Genomic DNA, 19,971 nt, shown 5'->3' on the forward strand with positions numbered 1-19,971 from the left:
GGTGGAGATGAACACCCAATCACTGGTTGTGATTGAAACTCAATGAGAAACAGTTGCATGATAAACACTATCAATTTATTTCAAAACTGAGTTACAGAGGAATTAAAACACTCGTTCACTGGCTATTACTTTCTTAATACCACATATAATACATTATATACACACACCTATTTATAGCAAATTGTAAATCAAATAATCAACAATTGTGGGAATAAATCTTCAACGGAGTTGGGCTGGTAGGTGGAGTAGTTGCCTACTAACTCCAAAAAAATCAACAGCGGTGGGCTGCCGGCCATCTCCAGTCAAGTTTACTATTTCAACATACTTTCGTCACTAAAAATCAATTTTTTTGTAGTATTGGTTGGGTTTTGGGAGGGAAACCTCCAAAGAGAACTTTATTTACACACTTGTTTGAGTGTACTTTGTGAGGGCCGGGAGATCCTTGTTTATTGTATTGTATTGTGTTCTTTAACATTCTCATAGTGAAAACCTTTGCCGATTACTCTCGTGGATGTAGGCATTACCAAACCATGTAAATTTTTGGGTTGTTGTACGTTCTTGTTTTCATATATACTGCATGTGTGTTCCATATTTGTTTTTCATTGGTTGTTACGTTTAATTTCTGTTGTGCAAAATCCGAGTTTATTCACAACAATTTAGTATTATTGACAGCTTAATTAATTAATAGCTTGTTGCTTAATTGGATTATAATTATAGAACTGAAACTTTCATAGAATTGTTTAAAGAGAAAACACAAAGCAATTAATTTAGGAGAGAAATGCAGGGTGAACCAATGTATGTATGTTCTAACCATTGGCAGTTTAATTATATAATTGATAGATTAGTGTGTAAACACATTAATGAAGTCATTTACATTCCATTTATGTTCATGAAAAAATACACCATTTGCATATATTAACAAAACAATGAATTGATAATATAAGGATACGAATCCCCACAAAAAAACTCAAAACAGCTTGCTTGCAGACTCTTCAATGGCTTCCTCATTTTCAGATGATGAAGTGGCAGCAGATGCCGCAAGCTGCCGGATCTCCGATAAGCTCCTCCCCAGCTGCATAGCCACCTTCACTTCAAACACTTCCCCATTCTCTCTCCTCTCCACATCTCCTTCCTCCACATTTAACTCTATACACTCCTCCATTAGCCTGAAAAACCCTGCATTGCTCCTGTACATCTCAAACACCATCCCCACTTGCCCGCCGTGCTCCAACGTGTTCACCACGCTTGCCAGAGCTCCCGCCACAACTCCAACCGCTGCCGCCCACAAGCCAAGTCCCGAAGCAGATCCGGCGTAAACAGACCCAACCGCCGCGATGCTGGTTAGCAAAGGACCCGAAATGGCCAAGACCTTGTTAACCTTCAAGGTTGTTTTGCTCAACCTCAAGTAAGCTTCACTATCCTTCCTCTTCAAAACCCTAAGAACCACCTTCATTTCCTCTTCCAATTCCTCATTCCACCCATTTCCGTTCACTTTTTCGTAAAGCCCTCCTGTCCTCCTCCTGAGGGGCTCTCGCCGCCGAGGCCACCACACCGCGGGCTCCACGGTGGCGGGAAACTTCTCGAGCATCGCTCCAAGGAGGGGGAGCGGGTAGGCCTTATCGAGCGCCATAACTTTCTCAATAGCCTCTTCTGCAGCATCCGAAGCCATCGGACCGCCGCGAAGAAGAAGAGACACCGTGCTTTGAATCTCGGAATGGAGAATCTTGAACAACCTGGCTGCGTTTCGCTGTTCTTCGGCTAGCTGAGAAGGCTGGATCTTGTTCACCACCACCATGAGCCCCGTGGCGGCCGCAAACATTAGGGTGGATGTGAACTTGAGAGCCGTAAGAGACCCTAGAGCTGCACCACCACCGGAGGCTGCAATGGCGATCCCCGCCATGGTAGCCGCAGTCAGGGTCATTCCGTTTATGGAGGTTAAGAGGAGGTGGTTCCAGTTATCTCGTTGTTCGCCAACGTTCTTGTGCATCTCTATCCTATCCGCCACACCCTCCATGATCGCGTAAAGCTGCTTAACGGCCGCCACTGAGTTCGAGTCATGATTATTTGCCTGATCGTCATGATCATGACCGTTAATTGAATTAGAGAGGAAGGTACTGTTGATGAGAGAATCAGGGTTTTTGTCTATGTAAGTAGTAGTGGTGGTGGAGGGCGTAGCAGTGGCAGTGCTTCTATAATTATTTTGACCATATGCAGAAGACGGCAGCAGCTGTTTCATCACTTCTTCTTTCAAAACCCTTTGAGGGAGCTTTGGAAGGCGAATTCTGGGGATATGGATAGAAGCTCTGGTAGTTTCTCTCTGGCATATATTATACAAGATGCTGCTGGAAACTTGAAGGGTTGCTGCCATTGCTAAGCTCTGGCCAGCTATTGTATGTATGTTTGAAGGGTTTTCTTTTGGTTTTTTGTTCTGGTGTTGTGGGGTTTGTACTTCATACGAAGAGCTGAGGGAGTTTGGTATATATATATATACATCTTATGGATAACTCGTTGTCAAAGGTTTGAATGGGTTCGCCCCCCGATTTGGCTGCTTCAAAATTTGAGCATTGATTGAGAATGGTATGAGTTTTACTAAGCCCCTACACCTCTCATTGACTTTCAACCCAAGAATATATATACCCAGTAAAACCTTTGAAACAGCCAACTCCATGCACAATAGCTACAGCATGAACAGTGCCCTAGGCTATGGCGTATTTCCCCTCCATCTGTCCACACATACGTCTATAAATATATACACACACACACACGCGTGTGTATACACACTTGGCATGATTAGTGCCTTTTGCTGGTGCCAACCCCATTAAAATTTTGTCACGTCAATATTTTAATTTTAATAGACAAATTTGAATATAATTTTCTATTACATTTTATTCAAATCTAATATCTAAAATCTTTTCTAAACATAATTTTTTTTTATAAAAATTATAAATGGAGAAATATATATATAAAGGTATCATACCTCCTTTACTAAAATAACTCTGCATCTACACTTTAACCCTTTCACCTAAGTTTTTTTTTTTTTTGTGTGTTAAAATGATAAAAAAACTTATTCAAGTATACAAGTTATACAAGAGTGAATAAGAAATAAAAAATTAAAATTAGAAAAGATGTAACATCGAAATGAAGGTGAGAAAGATAAAAGATAGAAATTTTTGAGTTAGATGAATTTAAGACATATATATATATATATAAATTTTGGCCTTACCCATGATAAAATATTACAGGTTTAATGATTATATAATTATAACTTAAATTTGTGTATAACATTTTTTTAAGAAAAAAAAAATGGTAAAGATAAATTTATTCAACGAAAAAGACTGGTAATCAATTAGCTAGAGGCTTGAGAACTAGTCAGGGAGGTACGGAGGATTTGTATATTTATACTGCAATAGCACTACAATATAATGCTGCAGAAATTCAGGCTCATTGAGTAGATGGAACTTTATGCAGGCTTGACACCAATTAATTAAACAAATCATTCCAGGCCTTACTGAAAACAAGAGAAGCGGAATTAGAATCATCATGGTAAAGTATATGGTTTCATTCTCGCCAAATCTCTGATGTAATTGCTACTGGTACAGACAATCTTAATCTTCTGTGATTACCCTTCAGCATTGAGGGGCTTCATCTTAAAAGCATATCCAAAATTGGTCTTGACATTACCCATTGAAGATTTAATGTCCAAAAAATTGAGGCACCCAAATGATTCTACTAAAATCACAATGTAGTAGTAGATAATCCATTGATTTGTATCCTGTCTGCAAAAAAGTCAAAACCAAAAAACTCGAATTCTGATATTTTAATCAGAAGAATCTTGAGTTTATCGCTTATACCACCTTTGAGACCTATCAACGGAAGAATTTAAAATAAAATATATATATGATACTTGAGCTCCTTTGCACAGTCAATTAATCCACTATATTGTGACACAAACAAATATATAGTCCATGCATCTCCCACTCGGTTCACACCTCTATCAGCCGTCTCTCAATCAATATCAAAATTTCAAATTTATAACATAAAATTCCTTACCTCTAGTTTTTGAAGTGTCCTTAGGTGATACTTTTCATGTGTAAATAGGATAAGAAGCTCAAATTAAAGCATGCACCGTAAAGCTTAATTAATCAATGGTTTATTTTTGTAATTTTATGATTTATACTAAATAATATATAAAGTATGTAATAATAATATACTTATTCCTATTCATTCACGTGAGATTTTCTCAATGAAAACCTAGAATATTAAAAATAATATATTAATACCTTCATGCACGTCACATGAGCTTTTCTAAATAAATAAATAAAAAAAACCTTGTGCGATGCATGACTTTAAGGTGTTATTAAAATAATGATGATGTTTCAAAATGCCAATTATATATATATATATATATATATATATATATATATATATATATATATATTCCCAATTAATAGGAGCACTTAGGGGGAGTAGGGTGTGTTTTTCATGCTATATAATTCATTCAATATGTTTGAATCGAATCATTATAGCTATTCCTTTCATAATTTATGTAAAATTAATTGATTACATGCATATGCATGAGTGCGTGCTTTTAAATATAGGATTACTCATTTGGAAGACTTAGGTAGTGTTTAGAAGCATGAAGTTTAGACCTTAAATCTGAATTTATATGGGTTTAGATGAAATTCAATGTATTTTGATATAGTATTCGGTTCAAATCCAAACTCCCAAATACAAGAACGAGGTATTTTTCATGGTAGATGATTAATGTAAAATACTTAAGTCGAGTCACTAATATCAAGATGAATTCTTCCCCAAACTAGTAAATCACATAAATATTTTTCCATAGATGATATGAAATTAGGATGAATCGACATTACATGTGTGACGTGCAAGAGAGAGAGAGAGAGAGAGAGAGAGAGAGGTGCTTGTAAGGTATATTAATTAAGCAAAGCAAGCCCCTTTATATGGTGCGAAATAAGTACTGATCAAATTGGTTTATGTATCTTATGAGCAAATTTTGGTGTCCAAACTGCATATGTTACAAAAATATTTTCACTTTTCTAGAATAGTTTGTCTAGTTATTGTTAAAATGAGCTTATTTTTACATAAATGATCTCCTTGGCGAAGCCCTCGAGAAGGTTTAAAGAACCCTTTATAAGTGTCATTCATCATAATGGAGAACCAAGGAGAGGAAACACATTCCGCTACTAAACCACAGAATCTTCGAGAGAAACCAAAGCTTTCCAAAACCAAATTAAAAAAATCTCAATCGACTCTACCATATGCCTTAACCATGTCCACTTTGATCATTACATTTCCACCATTAGACTTCTTATGCAGAGAATGAACCATTTCTTGAGCCAAAGAAATATTTTCAAATATACTTCTACTATGAATGAAAGCTCCCTGTTCCATAGAAATCAAAGCAGACAATAAACCTATCATCCTTGCAACAATAATTTTTGAAAAATTTTTGTAGATAACACTACAAAGACTAATAGGCCTAAACTTGCCAAAACTCTGAGGATTCTGAACTTTTGGGATTAGAACAATGTAAGATGCAGAATAAAATCTAGGAAAAGGGGACCTAGCAAAAAAATCTCTAGCTGCATCGATCACGTCTTATTTTACAATATCCCAGCAATCCTGGAAAAAAGCCGAGCCAAAACCATCCGGACCTGGGCTACTATTTCTCGGGATAGAAAGAATAGCATCCCTTATCTCCACCTCAGACGGTTCATGACAAAGATCAATATTCTCCTCTTCAGAAACCATAGGAGATATTATATCAACAAGGTTAGCTGTTCGATTGGGTCCTATACCTGTTAAGAACGTTTGAAAATACCTTACTGCACCCTTATGAACAACTTCTATAGAATCCAACACTTCTCCATTTGGAAGTTTCAATGAATGAATCATAGTCTTCTTCCTCCTTCGGTTCACAAAAGCATGAAAGAACTTTGTATTGTTATCTCCTGCCTCCAACCATTTCTTTTTGGCTAACTGAGAAATACGAATCTCCTCCCTCTTTTCCCATGCTTCCAGCTCGAGTTTAGTAAGGAAAAAATCTTCCTCCAATTCAAGCGAATACCCTTCCTAAAGTTGAGCCTCTAGAGCCTCCATACTTTCCTCCAATTTTTTAATGTTATGTTGTACATGTCCAAAAACCTGTTTGTTCTAGTTTCGAATTGCAACTTTCGTATGTTTCAATTTACCAGCAAGTCTAACTAAACCCGAACCATGAGACTCCTCCCTCCAGGCTTCCTCCACGCAAGACTTAAAAGACTCGCGCGTGCTCCACATATTCTGATACCTGAAGGGAGAAGGACCATGCCGATGCAGATTTCTATGAAATCGAATAATCAATGGGTTATGATTTGAAGTCCTCCTCTTTCCATACTCAAAATAAATATTTGGAAAAACTTGGAGAAGATTTGAATTATAGAGCACCCTATCCAGTTTTGCCCAACTCCAAGAATTACCACTGTGACCATTACACCAAGACATGTTGTTTCCAGTACCAACCAAATCCATAAGACCACAGTTGTCCAAGCAATTGTTAAATTCCTCCATAGCCGATAACGACCTCATATGACCACCAATACATTCTGAATCTAAACGGATAATATTAAAATCTCCCGCCACTAACCAAGGGAAATCATCCCTCTTTACAAACTCCAAATCATTCCAAAGTCCCCGACGATCTGTTTGACGACATTTAGCATAAACAAAAGAAGCCAAGAAAATATGGTCCACAAAACTAAAAATACCCGAAATAGCTTGATCAAACGTATGTTGTAACTCAAAGTGCACCTTTTCCCAAAATATCCAAATTTTACCCCCCACTGAAGCATTCGCACAAAAATTCAGAAAATTTAGAAAATCAGTCCATTGCGACATCAGACTTTCATCAGAAAATGGCTCTGAAAGAACCAAAATAGAAGGCGAAAAATTCCTCATTAACTTATGTAAATGATTTTTTGACGTGCCTAAACCCCACACGTTCCACACTAGAATTGTATTAATCATAAATCAAGTTTCTTTGGACGGGTAATAACCCGTTGAGACTTCTTCTCACTTTGCCCATTAATATCCTTCAACTTAACAATCGGGACATGTAAATCATCATCCGAACAAAAGCCTTTTTCCAAAGGGAGTTTTTCTAAATTATTTGTCTCCACCTCCCTATCTGATTCACAATTATGTGGGACACACCTGGTCATGAAGGTACACTCTTGTTCCAAAATTTCTGTAACCATATTATTAGATGTCATCAACTGATCACGCACTACTATGCCATTTTCCACTATCAAAATATCAGCGTCAGGAGCACCCAAGACTGGTTCAACACTCTCTTCCCTCTGCACAATCTCATACTGATTTATATTTCACTACAAAGTCTCCACTTCAGGCCTCGGATCTTCAGGAACAAACTCCCTCTCTTCCATCTCACGTTGCGGTACTGTCTCAACCACTGGGAAAATTTGTGATGTCGTTGCACCCTCTTGAACCTGAGCCCCCTCTACAGGTTCTTCGATAATGCATGGACCTATCAATTCTCTCTGAACTTCCTTCCCTTTATCCAATTTCTTCACATGCCAAACTTCTTGTCGATTTACTTGTCTACCATATTCCGTATCCTTACCTCCATCCCCATTTTTTTGTTTCCTTTCACCCCCTCGGCATACCACCTTTGAATGCCCCTGTCTATGACATTTCTCACAATAAAATCCTTGCTTTTCGTATCTCACTTCTTGCCAAATTTTTTGATTTGCAGAAACAACAATCGGGAAAACATCCACTTGATCTACCAATAAATCCACCTCCATGCACATTCTCGCACCTGTAGCCCTAGTTCGATTAAGCGTAGCATTGTCAGTTCTCAGGTATCAACCAAAACTCGTGGCTAGAATTTGTAAGCAATCGGGTCTGTACATGTGCATCGGAAGACCAGGGAGAAATAACCATTGAGGGGCCAAGGATGGTTCCTGCTTTAGGTTGAAATCCTTTGTCCATCGAAAAAGACGAAATGGAAATCCAGCCAAAATCCTTCCTTCACGAGACCATCCATGAAGAAAATCTCGTTCATTCTTCATTTGAACCAGTACATGAAAATCATCCATGAAACTAACAGAAGGGATCTCCGAAAGGCCCCACGACTTTATGATATTCAAACAGATAACATCAATGGATGGTCTAGATCACAAAAATTTCAAAACAAGTGCAAACCTAAAATCTTCCGCCACTTTGTTTATCTCAGCCTTCGAGAATATAAAACCAATATCTCCATTAACATCAACTGGATATCTCATGGCAAGTTTGAAAGAGGAAGACAACGGTTTAACAGCATGAGAACCTGAAACTACATGGGCATACGATAAAGTTCCTGAACCACCTTTTGAAAGAGACCCCACTGGTGGAGGATCCCCCAAAGGGCCGGCAGGCGCCGCCATTGAATCCTAGATTGTAGGCGTCTTCCTTCAACGAAAATTGAAGAGAGACATACCTGATTAAGGATGTTTCAAAGTACCGGTAGAAGAATGGCTTGCCGAATTCAAAGTCCAAGAAACCCAGCAGGTCACGAAGTGGGTGACCGTGGTTGCAGCCGGTGACTCTTCTCTCTAGCGAAATGCTCACAAACAAGAGGAGGCTGAGGATGTGGAGCGGGAGAGAGGCAGTCTACAAATCCTAGAAACAACACAGATCGCCCTCTGAATCTCCTCTATGAAACCCCGAATAGCACCGAGTCGCCGTCGTCGCGAGGGCTGGGGATCCCGCTGCCTTCGTCGCGAGATTTAGAGTTCCCGAACTCGTCGTCGTCTCGCCCCTTCGTCACGAGAAACTCTCCTCTGCAAGTCCCAAAAACGCCACAGACCGCCGTTTGATTCGCCTCTGCAAATCCCCGAAAAAGGATCCCTTACTTCCCGAAACTCAACACTGTTATCGCGAGAGCTTCTCCTCTACAAATCCCGGAAGACGACACAGACTGCCATCTGAGTCTCCTCTGCAAAACCCCGAACGGCACTAAGTCACCATCGTCATGAGGGCTGGGAGTCCCTTCGTAGTCGTCGCGAGAGCTAGGGTTTTAGTCGCCACCCAAAAAAAAAAAAAAAACAGACTTTCTCACGACGACGAGGTTCATTCGAATGTGAAATCCAATCCTGACATTCCTTATCGACTTCTCAGGAAGTTCTCTCTCGACTTCTAAAGAAAAATTTTATGGAGAATAAGATAGGGGCTTACTATCATCCTCATGGGGTGCCTTTGGTATGTCACCTTCTCTATGCGGATGACATTCTTATTTTTGCTAATCGCAAGAGAAGTTCCATTCGAATGCTTATTAAGAATTTGAAGAAGTATGAGGATTGGTCTGGTCAATTGATAAATAAAGAAAAGTCAAGTATTTTTTTGTCAAAGAGAATTACTTTTGTTAGGAAGAGATCTCTGTTTTCCTGCTACATATTTGGGTGTTCCTTTGGTATCGGGTCGGCTTACGGCCTGTATTTTAGAGCCCCTAGTTGATAAATTGAGGAAAAAGATAGCGGGTTGAAAATTTAAGCTTTTTTCTCAAGGGGGCCACCTAATTTTTGCTTAAGCATGTATTATCATCAATGGCGGTTCATCAATTGGCGGTATTGGACATTCCTACTAATGTCTTCAAAAAGATAAATTCTATGTTATCAAAATTTTTTTGGAGTGGAGTAAATGATAAAAGGAAAAGGAATTGGTGTTCCTGGTCTAATATTTGTAAGCCTGTTTGTGAGGGCGGCTTGGGTGTTAGGGATTTGGAGGAGATAAAAAAATCATTGCATATGAAGTTTGTGTGGAGATTGTTAATTATGGATAATCTGTGGACTCAATTCTTTAAAGCCAAGTATTTGTATAAGGAACACCACTTGAGAGAAATGAAACTAGAGAAAGGAACCAGATTTTGGAGATCGATTGTTCGTGTGATTCCTGAAGTTTTAGAGCATGTCCGTGTTCGAATTAAAGAAGGGTCGGCTTCTTTCTGGTTTGATCGTTGGTTAGCCTCCGGACCCCTTTGTGCTAAGGTTCAGGAAATCAGTAACCATAAGCTTCGAACTCGAGATTGTTGGGATAGAGATGAGTGGAATGTTGATTTATTAGTGGAACTGTTGGGTGAAGATCAGGCTGAGGAAGTAATGAACTCTGCTATTTCTTGCAAGGAGGGTCTTGATACAGTAATTTGGGAACCTTCAACATATGGAAAATTCACCACGGCAAGTGCTTGGGAAATTATAAGGGAGCATAAAGAGGAATTCTTAGTTGCAAAATGGATCTGGCATCCTATGTTGCCAAAAGGGTGTCAATTTGTATGTGGAAGTCTTGGTTCGCTTGTCTTCTGGTTGATACTCGTATTAAAGAAGTAGGTGTCCAGATGGCATCTCGATGTGATTGTTGTTCAAATGCCAAGATTGAATCTCTAGACCATGTGTTTTGCACCGGATCTTTTGCTCAGGAGGTTTGGAAAAAAGCAGCAGTGACGTTGGGTGTTAGTTGTATGGCAACAAGTACTTGGAAAGGGAGAGTTAATGTCTGGTTTTGTTGTGCAAGACGAGCCTCACAATTAGGCATTTTGGTAGGTCTTATACTTAGTCTCATCATTTGGAGACTCTAGACTCATCGATGTAGAGCCAGGATGGAATCAATTCATGATTCGGTGAGAACTGTGTGGCTTGATATTAAATATTGGCTGAGATCCATTTCATACAAGTTGAATAAATGTGTACCTGCTTCTTGCACGGATATTGCAGTCCTTTGTGCTTTGGATATTCAAGTAAAAAATGTGGGGGTTCGTCTCCCTCGTGTAGTCAGATGGTGTAAACTTGGGATAGGTTGGGTTAAGATGAATGTGGATGGGAGCTGTAGAGGTAACCCAGGGAATTATGGTGGTGGAGGCGTGATAAGAGATGAAAAAGGTTTATTTAAAGCAGCTTTTTCCTCATTATTGGGTTATGGAACAAATAACATGGCTGAATTGAAGGCGATTATTTTAGGAATTAATCTGTGCAAAGATCTCGGATTTGATCAAGTGGAGATTGCATGTGACTCTACTTTGTTGGTTCAATGGATAAATTCTAGGAAGTGCTCTGTTTGGAACTTATGGGATTTGTGGGAAGAACTTATGCTAGCATTAAGAGGCATACAGTTCAAAGTGGAATATGTTTACAGGGAGGCGAATAAAAGTGCAGATTTCTTTGCCAAACAGGGTGAATCTGGTATTTCTCGATCATGTAGTTGCCAAGATGATCTTCCTCAGCAAGTCAGGGGAATGATTCGATTGGATTTGTTGGGTTTTCCTTCTTTGCGCTCATGATGTTTTGTGTTAATTCACTTTTAGTCGTTTAGTTTCTTAATTTTTTGGTTGCTGGTGTTTGGTTTATGTTGGTTAAGTTAGTTTTAGGATCTTGGAAATTTGTTTTTATTGTCCCAAAGTCTCAAAATTATAACCACGGTTTTCCTCCGCCATAAGTGAGGGATTTTCTAATAAAATTTAGGAGGTGCCGCCTTCTTTTACCAAAAAAAAAAAAAAAGAGCTTATTTTTACATGCAACTCTATAATATGATCGAGCTATCAACTACTTTTCAATAGTTGCTTAATAATTATTACATCATTTGTGTATCACATATATATTTGAAAAAATAATAAGAGTGTGCATAAGATATAAATAGACACTTCTTTTTTAAAGTTTGGGAAATTCTATGCAAGCATGCAAAATAAACTCTAGGGGATCTTGTTTGGTAGGAAGAAAATAATGAACCTTCTTTTTAAACTTAACAAAACTCTCCAAAAGAGTAATTAAAATTTCATTTCTTAAGAATTTGAAAATTTTACGTAAATTCAAATCCGAAACCTAAAATCTATGCTTCCAAACAAAGCACGGTAAGTTTTGATTTTCTTGCAAATCTCAACACTTTAAATATATATATATATATATATATATATATATATATATATATATATTTATATATACCTTGTTCACTCTATTGTCATAACTTAACTAACTAATTAAACTATGCATGTTGCTCAAAGAAGATTAGTCAACAAAGCATACATAGTGGAACATGAAGTTTGATCGAGGCTATTTTTGATTTGTCAAAGATGTCATGGTAGTTTCTATCCAAATTGACAGTGTTATGCACCATTTTTTCTTCCTCACTCTATTAAAAATGTAACTAGCATAGTTTGCCCATTGGTCAACTACTCTATCAGCCTCCCACATTGTAAAACTTGGTCCCTTTTCCCCACGAGACAAAGGAGATATTCTCTACAATTACCAAAACAAAGGAGTAAAGAATAATTAATTAGACCCCTATTTGTTGATCCCCCGAGCTATAAACAATTCAAGTTACTCTAATTGACTTAATTTTTTAGTTCAATATATTGCTCCCCGGATTCAAGACTTATCATGTTTGGGAGGTGTCTACTTGACCAAGTCACCATTGGTCTTGCTTGAAAATTATGATTTTAGAAAAAAAAAAAAAAAAAATTAACCCAAGCTTGAATACGATTAATTGAACTTAAGTTAGTCTTGCTTAGCTTAAATTTGACCCACACCAACTATATATTCCTTATTTCAACAATATATTCTATATTTATTAACCGCTATAATGTGTAATAGACATATTAATAATGTTTTAAAATAAATATACTTGATAAAATATATGTATACATATATATAGTTGACGTTTTAATTTCAAATTATTGATAGTAGGCTTTTATTTCTTACCATGTGAAATTTGAATATTAGAATTGGATTCGTTTGAGTTTGTAATAAAATTATTTTGAGTATCTTGCAAGTCTACACAAATACAAGTTCAAAACCTAAAATTTGTGCTTTCAAACACAATCTAGCTTATGATTTACTTCTTAATTAAGCTATATAGATACATATATATTATTCAAATTATCGGCCCACCATACCCTAAATATTAAATTGCTCAAAACAAGTTCAAAATCCTTCAAAACTAATGGGCTGAGTTTGAATTTAAACCATTATTATTTGAGCCAAGTCTGAACAGATAAATGCCCAAACTAAACCCACCTATGCATCGACTGGCCTATCCATCAGTTCTTTTGAAGTGAAAAAGCTTGATTGAATGCCCTTTTAAATAGAAAACGTTGAATTATTCAATAAACCTCATTCTCTACTTTTATAAATAGATGTGGTTGTGCCTTAATCCACTGCTTGGCTCGTTTATGCTCTAGCCCCACCATGAATATTATCTGTCATTCTGTCTCAGAAATCCTGAGTTATTCCATAGCGTCTTTCACCCCCAAGATTCATTGAAATTTCTGCTATTTAAATATTGAATGCTGTAGAATCCCATAATCATTGATTTTCTGCTATAGAGTTTGAGCCTGTTCTTGAAAACATGGGGCTCGAGCTTGGAACCTTAACTTGGGTATTCGAAGTTTGTCTAAATCCATACGAATCCACATCCAGGCTTTCTCAATCCCAGCCAGAGCAATTTTGAATTGCTTGAAAGCTGTTCCAAACAAAGTGTAGTTATAACACTTTGGTTAAGTGTTTCTTCAGCAGCTCCAGCTCCTATTCTCAAACCATATAAAGCAGGTGGGAATGGGTTTATGTCATTAGGATGCTCTACATGAGGATGGTCAGATGGTGGAACAAGTCGAAATCATAGAACCAGAAATGAGCAAAATACAAGTGAAAATAACTAATAGAACTCAATTTTATTCAATGGGATTCATCATACATGAAAGAGAAGTTGGGTTGTACCCCTGGTTTATGACTGCCAAAAGAGAAGCAGCCACTTTTAACATTGTGCAAGTACATTGAATCATTCGTGAAACAGACCTGCTTGAAAATTACCTTTCACTCTTTTGATTAACCTTTTGTCAATGCTATAGATCTTGCTTGTAGGTTCAGAAATATTCCCCTAAAAATAATGACCAAAATGGAAATCAACTTCCATGTGAGTGAATAAAAGCATAAAAAATCAAGGGCGGAATAGATGCACTGAGCTAGGATAGAGAGTTAAAAACTGATAATCTATGTACCAGCAACAAGCAATGATGCTGTGGAAGATGACACGCATCTGCAGTGGTACATACTGGTGGTTCACCCACCCAACCACTGGCCAAAACTGCATTACAGTGGTCAGGAAATAGTGCAATCATGTTCCCGTTGAAAATTTAATGTCACAATAACTCGAATGGGAGGAAAAATAAGGATGCAATACCGTCCACGCTGTAAACTGAACCGAAGGATAATCCTTTCTGATTTTACTTTTAACATGGATCCATGGTCTACCTGCACTTCATAACATTATAATGAGATGAAAATCTTATTGTCTAGTTGTGGACCATGCAACTTCATTAATCTATTATTCTATAGAATTTGGTTATGCAATTCTGATTATTTATCCAAGTCATTCATTCATGCATTTCTTTGAGGTTGCTCGACACTGAAATTTGTTAACCCTATGCTTGGAGAGGTCTTAGAATTGGATTTGTATTGGATTTGGATAAGATACAATATTAAATTGTACTAAAATTTTTCCAATTCCACCCAAATTCAAATCCAAGGTCCAAAATTCATGCTCCCAAATGCAGCACAAAAGCTTCCCCAGAGTTGTGCTTGTGAGGCTCTATATGTAAAGCATATGCAGGGAGAAGATTTGAAGGAAGATCATTTGACTGGGAGACTATCTAATGTCAATAATTTGTCACAAGCAATCGGCATTCGATTTTCACATTAAGAAACTTCATTGAGCAATAATTATAGAGGGACTGGGTTAGAATACTGACCAGGATGCTAATTTATTCAATTCCATTGTAGCAACTAGCTCTGCACATGCAAAGTTTTACACACAAAATTAAGCAATTTATTTGGACTTACCCTCCACAATCAACCCATAATAGATCATAAAAAGTAAGTTGTTCCAAGGGGAAGACGTCAACTGTTCCAGCATGACCTGAAATGTTAAGATCAAGCATCTTAATATAACTTGTCCCTTCAAACAATAAACTCTTTGAGATCTTAATCTAGGAATCAAACTGGATTAACCAAACATTTGGCTTGTATGAAGATGGAGGAATGGAATGCAATTTTCCAATATATGTATCCAATTGCCACACAGAACAGCAACGGCGGCCACAGAGCTTTCAAATTTTCTTTTCTTTCTTTCCATTTTCTAGGCCACTAAAAAGAGCATAATGGAGATAGATTACCTTCTTGGCTACTGTTTTTGTATCCTTCTTCCCCTTGAAAAGTTTATCCAGTAGTATATGCAGGAAATGGCCAAATGGTCCAAGATAAGCAAACCCAAAAAGCTGTACAGACAACAGTAGGATGAATTTCAAAAAGCAATTGTCACCAAAGAAAGATGCATGAAGATTGACTGTGTATACATCTGGCAATGAGTTCCACAATTCAACCATCCCTAGTTTTGAGGAGAGGAAACATGCCACGAACAAAGGGATACTAATACACATTCAGCTTCTGTGCAATGCCATGTACAGTTTTAGTTTTTCAATTCACATGAATGACATGGAATGCAATTTTTCAACTAAGGACAACTAAAGTTATGGCTGTGACTAGTGATTCCAGGACATTAATTTCCTAAGGGGTAGGGGAGGTCCTGTACCAAAAATAAGCATAATTTCTTCTCTCCCTAAATCCTACAGTTTCCATATGGGTTTGCAACTTTTTTCCCTGGTCTGCTTGATTCATATGATACACATGGCTCCCATGATATAATCCTAACTCCTCTCCTGATCTTGGTCCTGGTCAAGCCTTGCTGTGCCATGTAGTCCCCTCCCCTCCCTTTTTTTTTCCCCTCATTCTGAAACTGAAACCCAAGGTTCGTGAACAAAAGAGTTCAGAGAATAATGTGAGTTCAATAAGTATCTCATCTGAAGACCACACCCACCACCCACCAAAAAAGGTAAGAGCAAATCCATAATTATAATGAAAGGATAGCAAACTTTGTCTGATGGAAAAATAATCTATAAGAAAGGAATTATAAGGAGGATAAGAAATCCTCCAAGATGAAAGAAAACAGGGAAAAAGAACAATAAAGATTTCATGAGTTCTTTGACAATGGGGTGGTTGGTAGGAGTCTCAGTTCCACATTTACTATGATGGTCCCTGAAAGAACTTCTATTTAGGCCAATTAGTTTGGTTACAAGTGTGTATAAGATTTTAACTTAAGCCTCACCTGAGATTAGCAACAGTCTTGGTGGATACTATCTCCCATAATTAAAGAGCTTTTGTTAGTGAAAGATCTTAAATGCTGCATTGGTAGCAAATGGGGTACTTGAGGACACAGTTAGAAGAAAGAGAGGAGCTTGATTTTGAAATTAGAGTTTAAGAAAACCTATGATGGGATAAGATGGGATTTCTTGGACAGAGTTAAGAAGAGAAAAAGTTTTGGAGGAAGATGGAGGAAGTAGATTCATAGGTATCTCTACTGTGTGGTGTTTTCTGTCTTAGTTAACAGAGAGGCTAAGTCTTGGTTTTGAGCTTCAAGGGGGTTTAGGTAGGGTGATACCCTACCCCCTTGTTCTACTATTGTGGTAAATGCCTCAAGTGTGATGATTAATAGAGGGATTGAAAGAAACTTTAGTTGAAGGATTAAGGTGGGCAATGAGGATTTGCCCATTTCCCATATTTAGTTTGCTGATGATAATGTTCTCTTTCAAAGAATAGGAGCAATTTCTTTGATTTGCTAACCATCCTACGAGTTTTTGAGAAGGTGTCACGGTTAAAATTAACTTTTCTAAAGTGGTATTGTAGGACTAGGCATTACAGAAGCTCTTTTTCTTGGTTAGCAGGTTGCAGGGAAAGGATCATATTACTCTTATATATGCTTCCTTCTATCCCCTCGTAATATTTTTTGTGGTCAGCTGTTGGTGAGCAGGAGAGAGATAATTTGGTATTATAATGTGAGCAGGTCTAAAAGTGAGGTAAGGCTGGGTCTAGGTAATTTGGTGTCTAAAAACATTTCCTCAGTGGGAAAGTGGTTATGACATTTTCCTTCACAATCTAACTTTCATTGGGACAAGGTAATTCATAGTAAATTTGGTCTTCTATAAAATGGGTGGTAAGCTATTGTAGGAGTTAATATTACTTCCTCGAGTCATTCAAACTTCTTTACTAATGTTCGTTACAAAGTGGAAAATGGGGAGAGAGAATCCATTTTTGGGAGGATAATTTGACAAGGAATATGCCCATGGCTATTGATTCCCCTCCTCTTTTTCATTTACCTAAGAAGGTAGCTTCTTGGGATTTTCATTTTGAGGGGAATCTCAATAAAAGAAAAACTAATGAGGTTTGCTTCTTTGACTATTGTTCTTGATTTTCTTTCTGTGTCGAAACATGTTTGCAGTCTTAATTCTTCTAGGGATTTCTCATGCAAATCTTTCTTTTCTCATTTGAGCCATGGCCCTAATGTGAGCCCCTTTGCCCTTTATTCTCTACTATGGAAAGCTAAAGTTCCTTCAAAGATCTAGGCATTTTATTGGAATTTTCATCCTTGAGAAACTCAATACTAATGATTACTTAAAAAGAAAAAATGTTTTGTTCAGAATAAAGCTAAAAATACAATAAGTTAAGCTTCATTTTAAGGGGAAACACAACAAACTTAAAGAAAATCATTTGTTCAGAATTTTATAATTTTTTTGTTATGAATTTAATTTAGAATGACTTCTTTGACTGCTCTTGGTCAATCAAGACTTCAAGCTTATTGAAAAGTCTACCATGTTGATAATTTTCGTGAATTTTAATTGGTCTAAATACATGACTGCTGTGTGCCAAACTGCTTATTTGGAACTCAAGGTCATGTGTAAACTAGGCACCAAATTGAGGAGGCTGCGGCCAAGCTCAAGTTTCAGATTCAAATGCATGACAACTCAAAGCCAAGTATGGGCAAAACTAAGGTTAAGGATTTTACACACTAAGAAAAACACTTCCAAAACAAATTTTAGCAACAAGGAATAACAAAACCTTTTAAGAAATGTTGTAATCACAAACATTCACTGAGGTATGATAAAACAGACTTGACACAAATAAAAGTTAAATAAGATAGTGAGCAAGCTTGAGCTTGACAGATGCACACACCAAAGACGGATGCTGTAGCCTAGGTATACCTAGGCTATTTTGTACTTTAATCCACAAATTTCTCATTGTACAGAAAACATATCATCACGGTTCAACCATTTCATTAATTTTCTCAACTCTTTCAGCAGGTTCAAAACATTTATGTTTCAAGGTAGACGACTTCTACCTCATTTCCGCCACGTGCAGTGCTGCAAGCATGAAACTAATCTTTGGTTGAATGCATTCAGTCATCGTGTGTCTGCCTCCAAAAGGATTTCCATAGGGACATTAATTATGCAGGCTGCTTTAATGCATGAATTTAAATGCATTGAGCGCAACAGATCTCTAAGAGGCCTTTTCTTTTTCTTTTTTCTTTTTTTCTTGCTAGAGTTTGTCGTTGACAATAACATACATGTTCACTCCATGTCATATAATTTTTCTGAAGTAGTTAAAACTCCCAACCAAAGGAATCAAAAGAAGAAAAGGAGATTGCTACTCATAATTCTATAATTAGGAAGCTTACCATGTTAGTTTCATGATAGAACAACATCATCATGAACCAATATAGAAAGATTATGCCTTTCAAACATTTCAATATAGGGGCTGCTTATCAACAATTTTGTGCAGGGCATATGAAATCATCAGTTTTAGAAAACAAAAGAAGAATCAAATTCAATATCTAAGTTATTTTGAAAATTGGCAGACCAAGAAACAAAAAGAAAAAAAAAAGAGATTGGAGCGTTTAAGATAAAAAAGAGCCTCAGTCAACCATTTTGAGAAGAAGCCGTCTAATTTGAAGTTTCTGTATACCAGAAAGCTTCTGAGCCACAGAGTCACTGATCCCCGACAACACAGCCGCCGTGATCGCCTGTAAGAAACCCCATAATAAGATATTTATAATTAAAAAAAACCCTAAAATCAAAAAGAAAAGAAAAAGTGATTTTCAAATATATATATATATATATATATATATATATATATATAGTGGAGGATCAAATGAAAGAATGCATCGAAAATTACACGACCCAGTTCGCAGATTTGAACAAAGACACCAAATAAAGCAAAGCCAGCATATCTAAATTCAACCCTTTCAGAGAAATAGAGAGAGAGAAAGAAAGGACCTTGGTTCTCAGGGGATGACGCTGAAGCTGTAACATGTACTGCTGCAATCCCTTCTTTGCTACCGAACCCATGATTTCTTTGGTTGAATGTCACTGAAACTTGGGAGGAACCCCTAGAGAGACGGCCACTTCCTTCACTCCCCTCTCTTTCTCTCTACCTGAGCTTCCCCAATACTTGGGGGAACAAACAAATTTATAAGCAATTCATAAATCCTACCAAGCTTATTTTTCACTATAGAATTGTATTTATTAAAAATTGTAGTTTGGGATGTCAATGACTCACTGACAACACAAGAAGAAGATGGATTCAATTGGTCTTTTCCCCACGTCGCGTCTTCTATTATGCGTCATGGATTCGATATTGAATACATGAAATATCTTTTTTGGTGACTTGACTTGTATGCATTTATGCCCCCTTCCATTCTCTGTATTTTGGGGTGCCTTTGGCACTCGCAATAAATGCATTAAAAAATATAAAAAAATAAAAATAAAAAACAGAAGAAGACAAATGTATTGCCTATGAGTTTCTTTAGTCTCACCAAAGTATGTTAAAAGTGAGTTTGGTGAAATTAAAAAAAATGCTTTCAAATACTTTTAAAATGTTTACAAAAAGTTATATAAGATGGTTAGAACTTTATTCGTAACATATTAAAAAAAGTAAAAATTGTTTATACGAGAATGTTAAAGTTGTGTAAATAGTTGATCAAACAAAGTCCTAATAAGCAACCAATATTCATAGGCTTATATGTAACTTGAGTAAA

The 19,971-nt window shown here is 37.1% G+C and overlaps 2 protein-coding genes across 4 annotated transcripts; both read right to left on the reverse strand.

The window, feature by feature from the left end:
- Positions 1–886: 886 nt before the first annotated feature.
- Positions 887–2,448, reverse strand: LOC131152879 (probable F-box protein At4g22030). The gene has a single exon (XM_058104813.1). The coding sequence runs from the start codon at positions 2,366–2,368 to the stop codon at positions 968–970; it is 1,401 nt and encodes a 466-aa protein (XP_057960796.1). The 5' UTR covers positions 2,369–2,448; the 3' UTR covers positions 887–967.
- Positions 2,449–13,695: 11,247 nt separating this feature from the next.
- Positions 13,696–19,639, reverse strand: LOC131152880 (peroxisomal membrane protein PMP22-like). Of its 3 annotated transcripts, XM_058104816.1 has the most exons (8): positions 19,494–19,639; positions 19,211–19,384; positions 18,859–18,957; positions 15,221–15,322; positions 14,889–14,964; positions 14,230–14,300; positions 14,048–14,133; positions 13,696–13,926 (listed from the first exon to the last, which is right to left on the reverse strand). In XM_058104816.1, the coding sequence occupies exons 2-8, from the start codon at positions 19,280–19,282 to the stop codon at positions 13,875–13,877; spliced, it is 558 nt and encodes a 185-aa protein (XP_057960799.1). In that variant the 5' UTR covers positions 19,283–19,384; positions 19,494–19,639; the 3' UTR covers positions 13,696–13,874. The 3 variants fall into 3 exon arrangements, with proteins under 3 accessions (XP_057960799.1, XP_057960798.1, XP_057960797.1); XM_058104815.1 differs by having other exon boundaries at positions 19,211–19,537; XM_058104814.1 differs by having other exon boundaries at positions 13,696–14,133; positions 19,211–19,518.
- Between the last annotated feature and the right edge of the window lie 332 nt (positions 19,640–19,971).

The sequence above is a fragment of the Malania oleifera genome, chromosome 4 (assembly GCF_029873635.1).
Source record: "Malania oleifera isolate guangnan ecotype guangnan chromosome 4, ASM2987363v1, whole genome shotgun sequence".
Lineage (NCBI taxonomy): Eukaryota > Viridiplantae > Streptophyta > Magnoliopsida > Santalales > Ximeniaceae > Malania > Malania oleifera.